The sequence below is a fragment of the Wasmannia auropunctata genome, unplaced genomic scaffold (assembly GCF_000956235.1).
Source record: "Wasmannia auropunctata unplaced genomic scaffold, wasmannia.A_1.0 LD335244.1, whole genome shotgun sequence".
NCBI lineage: Eukaryota > Metazoa > Arthropoda > Insecta > Hymenoptera > Formicidae > Wasmannia > Wasmannia auropunctata.
In genome coordinates, this window is record NW_012027646.1 from 172,822 (window position 1) to 189,648 (window position 16,827).

Sequence of the window (16,827 nt, forward strand, 5' to 3'; positions counted from 1 at the left end):
TCTGCCTTTACCTCGATCTATCCACCTTATGACCCTGCTACTTTCCTTCTTGGGGCCCGTAAATCGATTACTCGTCGCCGTGTCGAGTACGGCGTTCGTAAATTAGCACCGAGGCGAACGAGCGTGAGCGAAGTGGTTCGACAAGGTGGTACAAAGTCGAGGGTCGCCTTCTTTACGAGGGTTCAGCCTCCAGTGGGGGTGGTTAAGCGGCAGGCTTTAGTGGCACTTACCATCGCAAACATTATTTTATCATTTTAATGGCGACCTAAGAGAGAGAGAGAGAGAGAGAGAGGAGGGCGTCGCGCGGTGGCGCACGAAGAAGGGAGGGTGGCAAACACGGGGACCCGGGAGGAAAGGGGTATCCCAAGTACCGCTATACCTGGAGTCGCCCGAGGCGGAATACATACCTACCTACCTACCTAGTACGTGGTCCCCTCTCACTCTCTCACTTCTGCCGTCTCTCCCTCTTTTTCTTGCCCTCGCGTCCGATCGCTTCCCTCCTCCCACTTCCTACCCTCGAGCCCTCCTCGTCGCGCGAGCCCGCGCGAGCTATACCGCTGGAAGTCCACGCCATGATGCACGCCATAGAGCAACAACGGGGACCGACCAGTGATTTGCTTCACCTCGCCGACGACGCGCGTCGCGACGTCGCCGTCGTCCTTTTTTCTCTTTTTTCCCCTCTTTTTCTCTTTTTCTCCTTCGTCGTTCTATCACGCCCGTACGCAAACTCGTCGACAGAATTTATTTGTTCTGTTGGTTCTTGGCCGGTCCTCGAAGCCAGGTCTTCGAAGAGGTTCCAAGATCTTCTAAACTTGTGTGATTTGTAATTCAAGCTTTTCAAAATCAATAAATTCTTAGAACTTAAAAACTTTTTTTTCGAATTCTCGAGTGATCTATTCAGCTGGAAAAATGTTCTACAAGTAACGTGTATCTCGGTGCTTTCAGTGAGAGTCTAGACTTCTATTGTCGACATAGTCGACATAACATTGCGACGACCGAATTGGCAACTCGAAGGAATAAAGTATTGCTTTCCAAGAGACGTTTTCTTTTATTTAGTTGTTATCAAAGTCACTACAACAATCGTCATTTTCGAAAAACCCACAGCGTCGTCGCGACTTTGAATTGACTATCAAAGAAGAGAAAAAAGCAAGAGTGCTCGTGAATCCTCCGAGCATTTTCTTCGTCCTAACTTCAGTGAATTATTTCGCTATCAAAATTGATCGTCATCATCAGTGTTGCGGCGACTTAAAGTTGGTAGACTAAGGATCATCAGACGATCGCGGCGGCGAGGTGGAAGAGGACGCCGCGAAGAGAGCTCTCCTTCTCCTGGAGTGCTCACCTACCCTACCACTTCCTCCTCCTCCTCCTCCTCCTCCTCGTCCTTCTCCTTCTCCTCCTCTTCCTCCTCGTCTTGCTCCACCATCTCCATCGCGCTTACAGTCGTTCGGTCGCCGGCGAGCAATACGGTTTACGGGCCGCGTACGACGGCGTCCACGGAACAGCTGGTACCACTGGTCGCTGGTCGCGTCCGGTGATCGCAGATCAGAAGAACTTCCTCGGAAGGATCTCGACTCCGTCTGCACCAGCTCGCGACAGAGTCGAGATAGGAGGGACACGTGGACCGCGACGGTGGGTGCTAAGCTCGCCCCCGCGCGACATCGAAATTTCGTGAAACGTGTTCGTGAGCGCGTACGCGTGAGTGAGAGTGATATCCGCGCTTCTTTCGGGTTTTCGGCGAACCTTTCAGAGACACAACGTAAGTCGGTTATTGAGAATTCGAATTCGATACATCGCGTCTCGCGCGAGTGCTGGAGAGAATAGCACGGATAGTGTTGAAGAGAGTCAGAAATAAATCCGGTTCCATCCCGCGGAAAGAGCAAGATCTGTTACATCTTAAAGATCCAAGAGTCAGAATCTGTTACAACTTAAATATCCAAGAATCAGGATTTTTACAAACCTAAGGCTCTAAAATGTCAGGCTCTATATTCTAAAAATCCCCAAAAAAAATCAGAATCTATTTACAGTTTAAATATTCAAGACTCCAAGTCTTTACACTTTTAAGAGGATTCAAGGAAGCCAAGAAATCCGTTACATCCTACAAACTCGAGGAGAGGCAGTTTTGTTCTACAGAATCAAGATTGAATAGATCACGGCCCAAGAGTCTAAAAGGAGTCAGGAGATTTACTATATTTCAGAGATTAGAAAGCCAATACTCTTTGCATCAATTGGGACACAGTACGTCTTAAGGATTCGAGTTATCAGTTACTGATTATAGTTTCTGAGGAAGTCAGAATCGATCAAGTCGTATGGCCACCGCATCGACACACCTGCGTGGGTACCTGTGCGAAGAGCGTCGAGCCGCGACGACGCCTCGCGTCGTCCAGGATGCGTTCGTGCACATGACCCTCGATCAGTGAACGACCTTTTCCGGAGCACCTGCAACGTCCGACGAACCGCGCTTCGACGCCGTTCGAGGGAATTTTCGGAGCGCCCGGCGTTGACCTCTGATCTTGGAGGACCTCAATCAACTTCGAGGAGCTAACCTGGCAGAGATCTCTTCTATTCCCAGAGGTTAGTCACTCGCTTCGTTCCGGTATCGTACACACGCGTGTGGGCAGTAGAGTGTGGGTACGCGCTCTCGGTGCAACGATTTGCCCGTGTGTACGCGCGTACGTGCGTGTGTGCGCGCGCGCGTGTATGTGTGTGTGTATGTGCGAGTACGAGAGTGTGCGCGAGCCTCGTGCAGGTATATATTTATCCGCGTTGCGAAAGTGCAGCGAGCTGCATTATATGCGGCCAGCGAGGTGTGAACCTTTTCGGTGATCGCGTCTCGTTCTATCGCCGCGGTCAATCCCGAAGGAGGGAACGGATGGATGGACTCCATTTTTGAAATTGAGACATCAGGCCGGTTGGTCTAAATAAACACGCGGAATGTCGCGTTTCTCGGAAATTCCGATCTCACAAAATATGTCCATATTAATTTTAATATAAGCGTCATTCGATGATAATAATAAGAATGAATTCACTCCGATGGAATGGATTCTCGTTGGTGAACATATTTTTCTCGCATATAGGCGCACACGTTCTCTGGTGTTTTCTGAAAGATCACAGGATTGCGGAATAACATTCCTTCCAAGATGATTGATTCGATCATTAGGGATAACTGTTATTGCTATGGTAAATCGTAACTATGAAAGTCGGAGTAAAACGGAATCCCCGGGACGGGATAAAGACGATCTACGCGGTTGACGTGTAATCACGGATAGAGCTGTATAACATCTCTTTGTCGATCACGGCCGTGTGCGCGAGCGCGCGCGCGCGCGTTCCGGATGCGTGTAATCTCCGTAGAGTTACACGCGGCTTAACGACGACGACGACGACGACGACGATGGAGGTGTCGTCGCCTCTTTCGCGCGCTGGAAATCTTCGCGATGACGCAGCCACCCGTGCTCCATCCCGCGCCGAGGAAGATTCATCAATCGCGCCGGAGATTATCGCCCACGATGTCCGTTTCGAAAGGAAATTACGTACGCCGCTCCAACTAGGCTCAAAAATACGAATCCCTCGGAATTTTTATTCGTTTCCTCGAGAAGACCCAGAGAGGTGCTCGAAGGTGACGACACCGGCACTACCGGTCGTCGCGGTAGTTTCGTGACACCCTGTAAGCGCTTATCGCACGCCGGTGATCACGATTAATGGAAATATTTTCAAGGAAATCGTTACTTAATAACAAGTTCCTTGAAAAGCTGTACGTGTGATACGTATTCGCGCGCTTATTTTCGATGGAAAATTACGATATGATGCAAATGAGCGCGCGGCGTTGCGAAGGAGAAAGTGCGCGATCGCGATTATCGTCAAAATTGCATTTTTCGTGTGCGCATCTCGCTGAGCAAACACGGAAACCATTCCCGAGGCGAATAATACCGGGCAGAACTCAAGCAGAAATTTATAAGCGCCTGTGTGGAAATATAAAGTTGTAAAAACAAATTTATATATGTTAAGTGTGCAAATAATGAATTATCAATTAATTAAGTTATGCAACAACATGGATCGCATAACATTAATTAATCCATGCAACATGTACGAATTAAACTAACACTATGTACGTTCATTAGTTACTATTTGAAAACGAATATCGTGCAAACAATAGAATTAAGTTCAACTGAATGAAACAATTAGATTAACCAATAAAGAAGATCCATGATTGAGTTTATTTCTTTCACTTTTCGTGTGTATCTTTTTACTTTCGTTGGCGTTTTGAAAAATCAATTCCCTCGCTTAAAATTGAACACAATGTATCCGTTCTATGTGATGAATCGCCGCTGCGGCGGCGGCGGCGTTGCGGCCTGCGAAACAAATAATTGGTGAAAAATTCCAGCTGTTCATGATACCGCGACCACGCCATGGTATTAATTAACTATAAAATTGCGGTAATGGCAAGCGTGTCGCGCGTGTGTTGCGCGTGTTAGACCGTTCCGTGTGTCACCAACAAAAAACTGGTCACGCTCGTGCATACAGATTCTCTGCGTGGATCCAGATATTTGAAAAATCGAGGATGCGAGAACAGAAAGGTGCGATAATTACAAACATTATCTAATCTCCTTTTTTAGATAAATCGTTCAACGATGAAATAACAGTAAAACGAAATTTAAAAAATTAAAGAAACAAAAAATTAAAGAAGAAATATATATATTTTATTTAAAAAATGACAAGTTAATTTTAGGAAAATTTGCTCAGAGAAATAAAAAGTTTCATTTAAAAAATAATATATTAAATTTTCTCTAAAATTGTATTCCTTCTTTATATATCGTTATTTCATGAAAGATATTAAATATTTCTTTAAGATTTTGTTAAATTTGCAAAGTCAAATTCTTTTAATCACGAACGACTCAAACGTAATTTAAATATATATATATATGCTTTTATATTTCCTCGAGTGGAGAATAATTCATTTTGCGAGAGCCCGAATCAAGTTTCTAAAAAAAAGGGTGCCTAATGAGCTAGTCGGAGTCGCCGGATTCGATTCTAAGAGCGATTTTTATGTTGGTTCAGAGATTCTTACGGCAGGGCTATATAGAAAGAGAGGGAAGATGAGGGGATTCGCCTCTCGTCGTTTGTCGCTCATGGAATTTGGATGAATCTGTTATTCTCGTCCGGGGAAACCGTGCGAGGAATTTTGATCGTTTCAACTCCGGTCTGGCACACCGGGTGAGGAGACGTCCAGAAACGACGCTTGTTTTTTCGAGAAAACGCACCGCCGGGACAAAGACACGACTCGCCCCCTTCTTTATCTACGGGCATAAACACGCTGGACATGTGATCGCCAAATAAAAGTGCGTCTAAAAGCGTCGTTTAATCGCTATTTCTGGCGCCGGCGAAATCCGCGGGCTTAACATTCCACGCTATTTTGATCTTAATTTAGAACCCCCATAAACGCGGATTCACAAACAGTAAATCGAGTTGAAGTTTAATTATCCGCAGAATTGAATTAATTTATTAAAAGTTAATATAAGTTATTACAAGTTAAATAACATTAAATTGAATTTAATTTATACATAAAAAATAAGTCGATTTTTTCAATCAAATATTTTATTGTACAAAAAAACCTCTAAATGTTAAATTCTGTGCGAGAATATTTTGGAATTTCTATCTTTTTAAATTCTTTGTCTCCTGATTTTAATTCTGTATATGTTTACGAAAATTTTAATACACAAACCTACAGTTTAAGGAATTAATGGTCTAGCATTTAACATTTAAATGCAATGATTTGACGAATTTCTTTAAGTACTCAAAAAAATTGAATGTTAATTAAAGTTGAGAAAATAATATTTAATGTGTAATTTGCTGTGATTTTTCAAACAAGTGCACGGTTGCATTCCAGCCCACAGTTTTCGGTAGACTAATTTCTTCATATTTTGTCTGGAATAAATTCAAAATTGTTTGTGCTTCAAAACGGCGCTTGATTATAACGAAAAAAAAAAGTATCGAACTTACGGAATATGGCAGAGGGGGTCGCGAAATAGAAAACGGCAGGAAACGCAACGCGAACGGGCCAAAACAAAGGCAAGATCGAGAAGGCAGACGCGGAGATACGCATCTGCGAGCGTGGGATCGCGTGTACGCCGGCGTTGAAGTCTCCTCCTTCGCCTTCGTCGAAATCACCGCTTTGCGCGAGCGGGGGATATCTGGGACGCGCGCGCTGCGCCGCGTCGCGACGCATAATGACACCGACGCTTTTGTAATCCACGTGACTATCGTGCGCGACGTGGGCTATACAAAGTATTCTCCCGATTGACAGAGAGTCACCTTTAGATGGCCATTTTAACGTGCGCGCGTTTTAGGTGCATTGTGTCATACTTTCTAAGTTTTCCACGCTGTTAAAGGAGTGATAGAATTTAAATAGAATTCCTCTCTCATACATCACCAATAATAAGAGTAATTTCTCATTTTCAAATTTATCAAATTTAAATTCAGAAAATAGAGTTAACGCTTAACATCAGTCAGACATTGTAACATAAAAGTCATTACTAATTTTTTTTTATTAATAGTAGTGTGGCAATAAAATCTTATATCTAAAATGACACATTTATATTATTTTCTATTCAGTCAATATTTCAATTTTGATTATTTCTTTTGGAATAAAGCTATATAGATGAAAGAATTATCAAATATAGATTCATGAATGCAGAAACCAGCTTAACAAAATGATACCTACTAAAACTTATGGTAATAAAACGTAAATTATAAAACTAATTTCCAATACAAATGTAAATATATGAAATATTATTATATAATATAATATAATATATATATGTATGAAATATTATTACATAATATAATATATACGTAACTTATGTGTGACCGTTTCTTTTCCGATTACGCCGTCAATTATCGAATACTTTGCACGTCTCATTGAGCAGAATGAGAAGGCAAGGTGGATTATTAATAGTCCTTTTTGCCGGCGATGCCCGGAGGAAGACAGTGGAAGGACACGTGAGGTCATCGCCGTAAAATATACGTCGTACGACGAGGAGAACCCGTTGAATTTCTCTCCTTGACGATCCTAGTCCTCGATGATTGGCCGCGCAGGGAATAAAAAAAATTGATGCTCACAGAATTACCGCAGATTAAATCGATCGATCAAGCCCCCGTTTCATGGTAACAAAATATTTTTGAACGTTAACTGATTTTGAGCTTGATTTCGACGATTATCGATTACGCCGCCGATCTCTAGATAGCGATGTAACATCTCGGAAGTGAGAGATCAATCCATCGATCTTCGGAGAGAGAAATTTAGTTATCTCTCGTGCGCTTCTTCATATTGAAGATGTAATTTAGTATCAGCGCAAAGAAGAAATTACAATTCTACGTGAAAAAAAACGAAGAAATATCATTGTGGAAATACATTTTTATATTTTTTACGTGAAGCTTCGCCTATTTCGAGAGAATCGAGTTTGAGGATTGAAAAATTAACGATGCTGTTTCTTCGGTTGAGGCTTGTTTCGAGTAGCTGAGGGATACTTTAAATTATCGATCTCTTGGAGAACTTTAGTGGTAGGCACCCCGCATGCTCTTGGATTAAACGTTCGGCCTCTAAATTGTAGAACGAAGTTGTCACTGAATGACTTTCATCAGTTTCTAGACGCTCTTAAAATACACCATGGGCAGCAATGAGTCACCGCTTTCTATCGGAATGTTAATGGCGAATGCACATGTGTGTTCTGTGGATGGATGGGAGGAAAAAATCGATTTCTCACTCTCGTTTCTTTGCGGCTACCGCTTGCTTATTGATATTACGATACGAGCGCGAGAAGAACGTCCCCGCGAGACAGATTAAGTACGAGATTAATGAAAGGAGGCAAAGAGGGAGAGAGAAAGAGAGGAAAAGAGTAGTCGTACTCGCACAAAAACTTTAAATCTCGTAATTACGCTTATTTACTTCGTTGCGAAACGCACGGTCGAATTTTAAATCGTAAGCACGCACACACGCGTAAATAAATTCCTCTCGTGATGACGAAGCCGCTCGCTTAAACGAGACAAAATCTGCCCCTTCCATTTTGCTGATAAATTATCGATTTGTCGAGATAAATATTGCTCGATAAAAAAAAAACAGTCTCCTGTGGAGACTATTTTTAACTAAATTCCATTCGATAAATTCTAGGTTTTATTTCATCAAGTTATGTATTAAAAATTAAGTCTTACTGCATGATTTAATCTGTTATATTTTAAGTCTCGTCAAATAAAATGATCCTAAGCTTTTTTTAAACTAAAGTTCAGATCCTACATTCCAATGGAGAATTTTTCTCAGATTCTAAATATCATTAAATCGCATGTTAAATATTAATTTAATCCCTTCTACAATCTAACTTTTCTATATCCGGATTTTTCTCAAGTTTTAATTTGCGTTAAATTGTGGGTTGAGCAGCAATCAAACGGGGTATACTATTTTCAAATCTATTAAACATAGATTCTACACGACTCTGAATTATGCACAGTGTTGCAGTAATCTACACGTTGCACTTAGCCGCGGGTTTCGCGAAGTCTAATATTTTCCCCGCGCGCGCACTCAGCCTGCACGAGTGCAGGACAGGTTCCGACGACGACGACGGCAGGATACTCTGACATTTGCCAGGTTGATAGTCGAGTGGTTCACCTATAGCTAGGTGCACCTATCCGTTGCGTTATACACGGTGTCCCAGAAACACAGGATGAATTCTTTCGAGTACAGTCTCGCTACGGAAATTTAATGACGATCTTCGTATGCGCTTAACGGAAAGTTTATTGATGTCATTTAACGTGCTTGTCTAATTCTTGACATTCCATATCTTTGTAACTTTAAATTTTCTATTAAAACAAAGCCCATTTAAAATTAATCAAGCAGAGTGATTTCAAAATAAATTTCAAATGAATTATGCAAAATATGACGCGGAAAGCTGGAATTTTTATGCAGATTGCTTGCCGGAGGAAAAGAGAGAACGAAAGAAATGATCGTGTCACATTATGACTGAATAATATAGCTATTCATGAGTTTCTATAAAAAAAAATGATTGAGCAATTCATAAATCCACGGCTGGCTCAACGTTCACGAACAAAACCCAATTCTAAACCGATTGAAGAATCCGTAATAAGAAAGCCATCCTCTGTCGGTGGGCTCCTGGTATTACATCCTACTTAACACTCGCGGTCGAGAGATCAACGAGTCAACGTATTTCGCCAGAATTTCGAGCCGGTGCAAGCGGGACTGTAGAAGCAGGCTAAGGCCCCGGGATGGCAGTGGTACGATAATTACCGGCTGGAAAACGCGAGATGATGCATAACGCGGAGAAGTCGCAGGCAGTTAGCCGTGCGATTGCAGAAGCGAGCTTAGAGCCCGGCGTCGTAGCCGAGGGCAGGTTTGCAACCGCTGCCAGAGAGAAATTTCTACAGAGTTGCTGCGCCGTAGCGGTCGTTTCGACATAGGTGCAGGATCGAGGGGATCCTGCACGCCACAGCAGGTGCGAATAATGTCGGCTCATTTTGGTGCGCGTGCAAGTTTTTTTTTTAGATTTTCGAGTAATTTAAAAAAAAAACACATATGCACGTAACAGAAAAAATCAATGACATTTGTTCGCTACGTGTGAGAACGTAAGGGAGAAAATATGATGCAGACTCACCGCAAGATCTCTCTCGGCAAATGGACCGAATGCATCACCGGGCAAAGGTTCCCTGGAAAAAAAATACGATAAATGAGAAGTATTCTATCTGGTTGTGTATTGATAAATCAGTGAGAAAATAAATTATACAAGTAAAAAAGATTAGTAATGTTTTTCAGGTTTCTCAGAATGAAAAGTCATTTTTGTCACTCTTATCTCAATTAAATTCGATCTTTCTTAAATTTATCTCTTTCCTAAATTTTATATAATATATATTATTATTTCCTGATATTATTGTAAATATGTTACGAGATTTCTGGAACTTCGAGTTCCCCTTTTCTCGTCTTTATAAATCTCACAGCTCTGTCAGGAAATGACTTCATGCCGGTGAACAGACTCCACCGCGCCATGAAAAGACTCCTCGGCGTGCACGTGTAATTAAGGGTGTAATTAGAACACCGGATAAGAGCGGTTTAGACGATTACAAAGACGGACCACTGCGGAGGTTGAGGAAAATACATACTCGTCGTTGAGTATACTGACCTAGTATTCTCAAAAAGAACTAACCACTCAATATTTAGAAAAATATCAAAGTTTCCAAAATTTGAACAGAAAGTTGCAACAACAGAAAGTATAATACGACAAATATTTTAATTTTAAATATATAAAAAACATGCGCTCTGGATTCTTTAAGAAGATTATTAACAAGTTTTGCATTTTCTTGAATGTCGCATTATTTTTCGTGTCATCAGATCTGTCGTCTCTCGCAAAGCTTCACACATAATCGACGAATACGCCGAAGGGGACACATTCCTCGGAAAAATAACGCAACATTCGAGATGCAGGAACGCAAGAATGACTGTAAAATTAATATTTTTCTTAAAGAATTACTACTTATGCGTCTTTATTAGAATTCTTTTACTCGAAACTAAATTTCTTTCCGATCCCAGCTAAAATATTTTTCCGTTTAGCTACACCTTGTATAAAATATTATACGCCACGTCTGTATCTGTATATGCAACAACCATGTAGAATATTTTTGTCCCGCTGCATCTCGTGCTAATATCGCACTGCCGCGGCGGCGCAGCCGTCGAAGACGTGATTATCCGCGCAAAAAGACGCGGAACCACCGCGGAAAGCCCTCGTACTTCGTCTCGGTTGTCAGAGTTAATGCAAAATCGCGAACGTGCCGCGAATACGAACGGCACGTACACAAATACAGACGCCGCTGGATGCAACTTAATGACGATGTCGCCCCGCGTTACTACACGGTGTACTTATTAGCGCGAGGCGCGCGCTTAGGATTGTGCACATCTTAATTAGCATCGGCGATTAACGAGGTCGCCCGGACGATACCGTTTTGATGATGAGACAAAAACCGCGCGGCTCGCTTTTAAGTATTCTCGATCTCGGCCACGAAGTTTTTCAATTTACTTTATGAAACGGTAGATTAGAGCGCGTAACGATCCAATTTTTTTAAAGATATTCCAAGAATCGTAAAATACATATATTTATACTATCTCATTGAAACAATAATTAATTCTACTATATGTATTAAATTTAGAGAAATTTAAGATTTCTAAAATGTGACAATGTGCAGATTTGTGCTTGTTAGATTAGAATTATTTTTACGTTGCTATGATTTAAGGTTTTAAATGAAATACTCGAATTTCACTGAAGAATTTCAAAGTACGATGATACCTTAAGATAAAATGAGAGGTATTCGGTTTTTTACAGCCATATTGTATAACGTAAATTATTCTACTTAATCGCGCCAGCAGCAGCAGCAGCAGCAACGGCAGGGACCACAGAATCACGAGCTTTACTTATACCGCGTGGCCTTTGAACTCGCGTTTCGACAGCGCCGGCAGGCAAAAAGCCAAGCTAATGCATAACCAATCGAGCGGAATCGAGACACGGCGCGGCGGAGCCGTGCGATTAACGCGACTGTCGTGACACCGCTGTTGCGGATGTTGATAGCTCGACCGACGACGTGGTTTCCCCTGTCAATCAGATACGGTTATCATTATTGATAAACTTGTCCATCGGGCGTAGATTGAAAAAAAAACTCATTTTATCGAGCGCAACTCTTTTGTTCGATTAAATGATTTTTTTTGTCGAGAAGAGAAATTTCGACTTTTCATTACGAAAATGTCAAAGTGTGACTGCATAAATACCGTTATATGTTTTGTGAAATTTTATTTAGGAAAGATGTATTATTCTTTTTAACTTAATTATCGAATACATAGCTATACATTTTTTTTGTTGATTTTTAATACATTTTTTCAAAAGAAACGAAGACTTCAATCAGCATCAATCAATTCGTTTACCCAAACACTCGTGTCTCCCCGTGTTAGTTCGGATAATGGAGATTCCCATGTAATTTGGACGTAAACGTTAGAGTCCCGGGTGTTTTGACTTTCTCCGCGCGTCTGTCAAGTTTCGTTTCAGTCCCGCGGCGCGTATCGCCCGAGGGGGATGGGGGGGGGAGGGGAAGCGATTGATCGGTTGCGCAAAAATCGGCGTGTGTGTGTTTTCTGGACGAACTTCCGCTCGTCAAAGAAAACGGACTCGGCGCGGCTGACCCAGTTCGCGCGCGGCGCGGGGCCCGAACCGAACCGGGCCGGGCCCCCACGCGGCGCGGCCGCAAGGACGCCACGCCGCGCGAAAACGGGCGACGTGTTGCGCGACCGATGTATTGCTCCTTCGTCTGACAAACCCGGGAGGGTGGAGCGCTTTCGAAACAAACGACGGTAATTATCGGTTACAAAGTAATACCCGGCCGGTCGACTTGCATCGTCGTTAAGATCGACGCCTGTGACGCGATGCCTCTCCGTCTCTCGTCCGTACGCGAATGGCGCGCGCGAACGACGAGGAAAAAGACCGCGAGTTCTTCTCTTTCTCTCCGATGTTTAATTAAGAAGAGCCGTCATTACGCGCGCAGTCATTCGGCGGCCTTGTTAAATCTAACGATCATCGCGATATTGACTTAACGGAATCGAGAGAATGAAGCAATCGATATTATATCCACCGCGCTTTTCGTTCCCGAGAATCTGATAAAGTCATTTCCATCAGATGAAAAGAATAATCGTGAGACAAGAAGTTCCTTGATGCGGATGAGGATGATGTACGATTGCAGGATGGCATACAATCGTGTTAATATTTATATTGTTATTACGATACCATCATTACTGTTGTATCACGTTAATCGTTATCAAAGAATAAGAAAGGAATGGGAGTTAGGTAAATTTAAGACTTCCAGATCTTATATATATGTAGAGTAAAGCATTGAACGCATTTTCTGAGATCTAAGATTCTAATCTGAACTTAGCGGCGCATTAATTCGCCAAAATTAATAAACGCCAAGATAACAAATTGTGTGATCAAAGAAGAATGGTGAGAATTCAAAAATTAAGTGTTAGGATATGCTAAGATTTAAAGAAGAGAAAGCGTGGAGGCGCGTCTCTCGAGATCTAACAATCCATTAAGTACCAAATTGCTAAATTTTGCACACCAGATGTGACAAATAACATGATTGAAGAGCGAGGAAGCAATAAACAAATGTCAGCCTCGGAGATGCTAGACGTAAGGAAGAGGAAACGGCGGCCGTACGCGTCTCGAGATCAAAGAATCTTAAATCGATCTCCAGTCTATTAACTCGTGAATTAATGAGTTTTACGCGGAACGAAGCAAATTGCATAATTAGGGAATAAGAAAAAGCAACGAATACAGTAATTGAATATTCCGGGAAAGAGTCGGGATCGCGGCTGACGTTTTGGAAAACAGACCTCCGATCAACGGATAGTGGATCAGCAGCCGAGCACATTAGACGCACACGGCACTTGACAAGCCGAGGCCCAACCGACGATTAATGACATCGGCGTTCTCGCGGTAGCGCCGATTTGGATCGCCTCTAACGATCGGTCACTGTAAATAGGTTGAAGGCGTACCCGGGGGCTACCCGACGGCGTCGGCATCGAGGTCGCGTTCCAGCGCGTTAAAGTCTCCGCACGAGCCGTCGACTGCGTTTCACAGATACGTATAGACGGACAGGATACGCGCGTATTTCGTGTTCCTCGCGGCGCAGAAATTCTCAAGGCGCGCGCGCACGCAATTTCTGTCACTCAACCGAAGCGATCTTAAGATCGGTGGATCGCTTTAATTTCATTGTGTTGTAAGATACACAAGAGAGAAAGAGAGAGAGAGAAAGAGATCACCGGGAGATACCAAACGTTCCGTGGCGAAATAACTGTCCAGTTTCGTCAGCTGCGTCGAGAGCGATCGATCGGTAAATGGAATTTATGGTGGGAACGACTGTAAAGAGTGAGAAAGAGAAGAAATACAAAAGGAAGAAAATTACATTATTTTTAAAGCTTGGGACAATTCCATTAGTTTCGTATCTGTCGCGTGCAAAACGATACCAAAAGTGTTAGTTCTGAATGCAAATTTATGAGCAAAAAATTGAAGACTCCTATTAAAAGGAAAATATATTATTTCCTTTGTATTGAAAAGATTCGCGCTGTATAAATGCAACTTATTTGCTACTTCGAATTCAAAGTAGCTTTCTTGTAACTGACGGCTTGTAGAACTGTTTTATAAGAAATAAAAGTATAAATTTTCTCGGTTTGTTATTTCTCGCAAAACAAGTCGCAAGTCTTTCGTGGAGCGATTCCAAATTTTAAACGGCGTGTAATTTCGCGATGGCTCGCCCCGAAGGAGAGTGCAGGTAGGCGGTAGCTCCTTTAAGCAGGCGGATGGCTGCCAAGCCCTCTATGACGCCAAGAGAGCACGCGGTTGTCTCGTTGTTGGGGCAACAACGCGCGCGCGATCCGGGCACGGCAAGACAGACTCTCTAGCTGCTATGAGAGCACGGGCCCCCCTCGCGCGTACGGGGGACGACAGGCAGGCAGGCAAGCAAGCAAGCAAGCAAGCAAGCAAGCAGGCAGGCAGGCAAGCAGCTCGGGGCGATGTAGGCGTGCGGATACTTCCATCCAGCCTCTCTCGCGTCAGTCTGAGTCGGTCGGTTTGATGGTGGTAACGCCAGCGAGCCGACCAACACAAGCAACCTGGTTGCGCAACAACCAGGCAGCCCAAGACAACGACGGCGATGACGATGACGACGACGAGAAACGACGCGTCGTGTCGGTGTGCTTCGTTTCTGCACGCCGTTCGTTCATTCGTTCGCCACGGTAAATAGGCTAAAAGCTTAACCGCCTGGTATGTACCTGACACAGCGAGGCCGCATTCAATCGCGATGTAAGAGTGTCGATATGTTCTCTTTCTCCGTCTCCTCGACTCCCACTCGCTCCTCCTGGCTCCCCGTTGTCCGCGCGTCGTCCGCTTCGAGAGCACGATCGCGCTTTAATTGAAATCTATCTATCTCGCAGAGATTTATCTCTTTCTATCGCACTTTCGGACTTAATGCGCAAGCTTGTTTCGCAACAAGCGATAAGCATAAAAACAGGATTTCGTTCGGAAGAGTTCTGTTTAGAAAGGATATTTTGAATAAAAGCATATGAATCTAGGTCTCATTCTAACATAAGTTAATTTGGTGCAAAAATATCGGTCGATTAGAATGGTATAACAAGATCCTTTCCTGACAAGTCTTTCAATTTTAACTTAAAAGGCTTAATAAATTTGCTGTGTAGCTCTTGGGAACAAAGAACTTACAAATTTTACTCATAAATTTTATATTATTTATTTTATCGTAGCCCTTTAATTTTTATAATTTTTATTGATGATAATTCTGCAAATTATAGTAATATAGATTAATTGTGATATAGATGTAGTATGATGATAATATTAATTCTAATGAGGCTAATAATTAAATCAGTATTATTTTCATTATAAGTTAATAATGAGGATTGCAATGAGAGAACAGGAGCAGCTCTTCTGTAATTTCGACAAAGTATCTAAAAAGGACAACAGAGCAAAAAGCGTTGAGTTAGCGCTTTCCGAGAGCAGAAAAAAATGCTCTCAAAATTCGCTGGCTCTGTAATTACATAAACTTTCTAGGATAGAATTTCTCTTCATAACATATTAGAATCCTGCGGAGGAATGAACTTAATTACATCGCGTAAGGAAAGATCAAAGGCGGCGTTGCATTGCATTGCATTGCGTTGAGTTGCGTCGCGTCGCGACGGCGCGGCGGTGGAGGAAGAGGAGGAGGAGAAGGAGGAGGAAATGCAAGACACCGCTTCGTGAAAGAGAAAGAGGAAGAGAGTGAGAGATGCCGTGCCATTATAACGGCCGTGGAATTCCGTGTTCCTGTCTCTCGTGATGTCGTGACGCTCGCCCGTACCGAAGAAATCGAGATTGAGGGCCGCCGGATTGGAAATGAAATTCGGCACTTCGGATGCCGGATGCTATCTATACACGGATACACGGAAACTGGGTCGGCTAACGGTGAAATTCGTGCTCCGGCACGAAAATCCACTTTATATCGCGCGGCCCTAGGTGTTGGAACTTCCGATTAATCGCGAGAATCACCAGACGCAAGGTTGATAAGAAAAAGTCCACGGATGCTTTATCGAGCATCTTTGACCTTCCGAATGCGCCCGAGAATCTGATTTCAAGCGAGTATAGATATCTCGAAATGCGAAGCATATCTAATTATATTTAACTATATATATACTCTACTTTGTTGAATTCTTCTTATTCTTCGTATTCATAACGCTAAAATTAGTATATTGAAACAAGAGAGTTTCCTCCTATATATTTTGAAAAATAATTACTATTAATAAAACGACCGTTGATTTAATTACTATTAATTGTAAGATAAAATCATCATGCTGAGCTTAGTTAGTTATTATTAACCAACGCGCGTGATTGCTAATTATTCGAGAATAAAAGAATAAGTTTCTTACACGCGACGTGAAATAAACGTCGAGTATCGCGGCACGGCGCTCGTCGCTCGGTTTCCTGCGAACTTTAAAATCGCGCACGCACCTGAATCCAGTTACGGTCTCGCACGACTGAGCAAACTGGAAATTTCCACGGAACCTGGCGTTGCTTTGCACGCTGATATTTTCCCTCGCATCGGCACGTTTTTATACGGACGACCGGCGTTAAGCAAGAAACCGCGAAGCGACGATAAAAATCTCAAACGGAGTTAACGCGTGATCTGCGCACGATGTCGATGGCGAATGGATTCGCTTCTGTTCGGCCAGTTGATAATAAAGAGACGAGGGAACGA

At 42.8% G+C, this 16,827-nt stretch overlaps 1 protein-coding gene across 1 annotated transcript in view; it reads right to left on the reverse strand.

Annotated features, from left to right (window-relative positions):
- The window catches only part of LOC105457375, a 51,100-nt gene that overhangs the window by 4,206 nt on the left and 30,067 nt on the right, over positions 1 to 16,827 (reverse strand). The window contains exon 3 of the mRNA XM_011702002.1: positions 9,654 to 9,705. Within this exon, the coding sequence (XP_011700304.1) occupies positions 9,654 to 9,705 (52 nt within the window). The remainder of the gene's footprint in view (positions 1 to 9,653; positions 9,706 to 16,827) is intronic.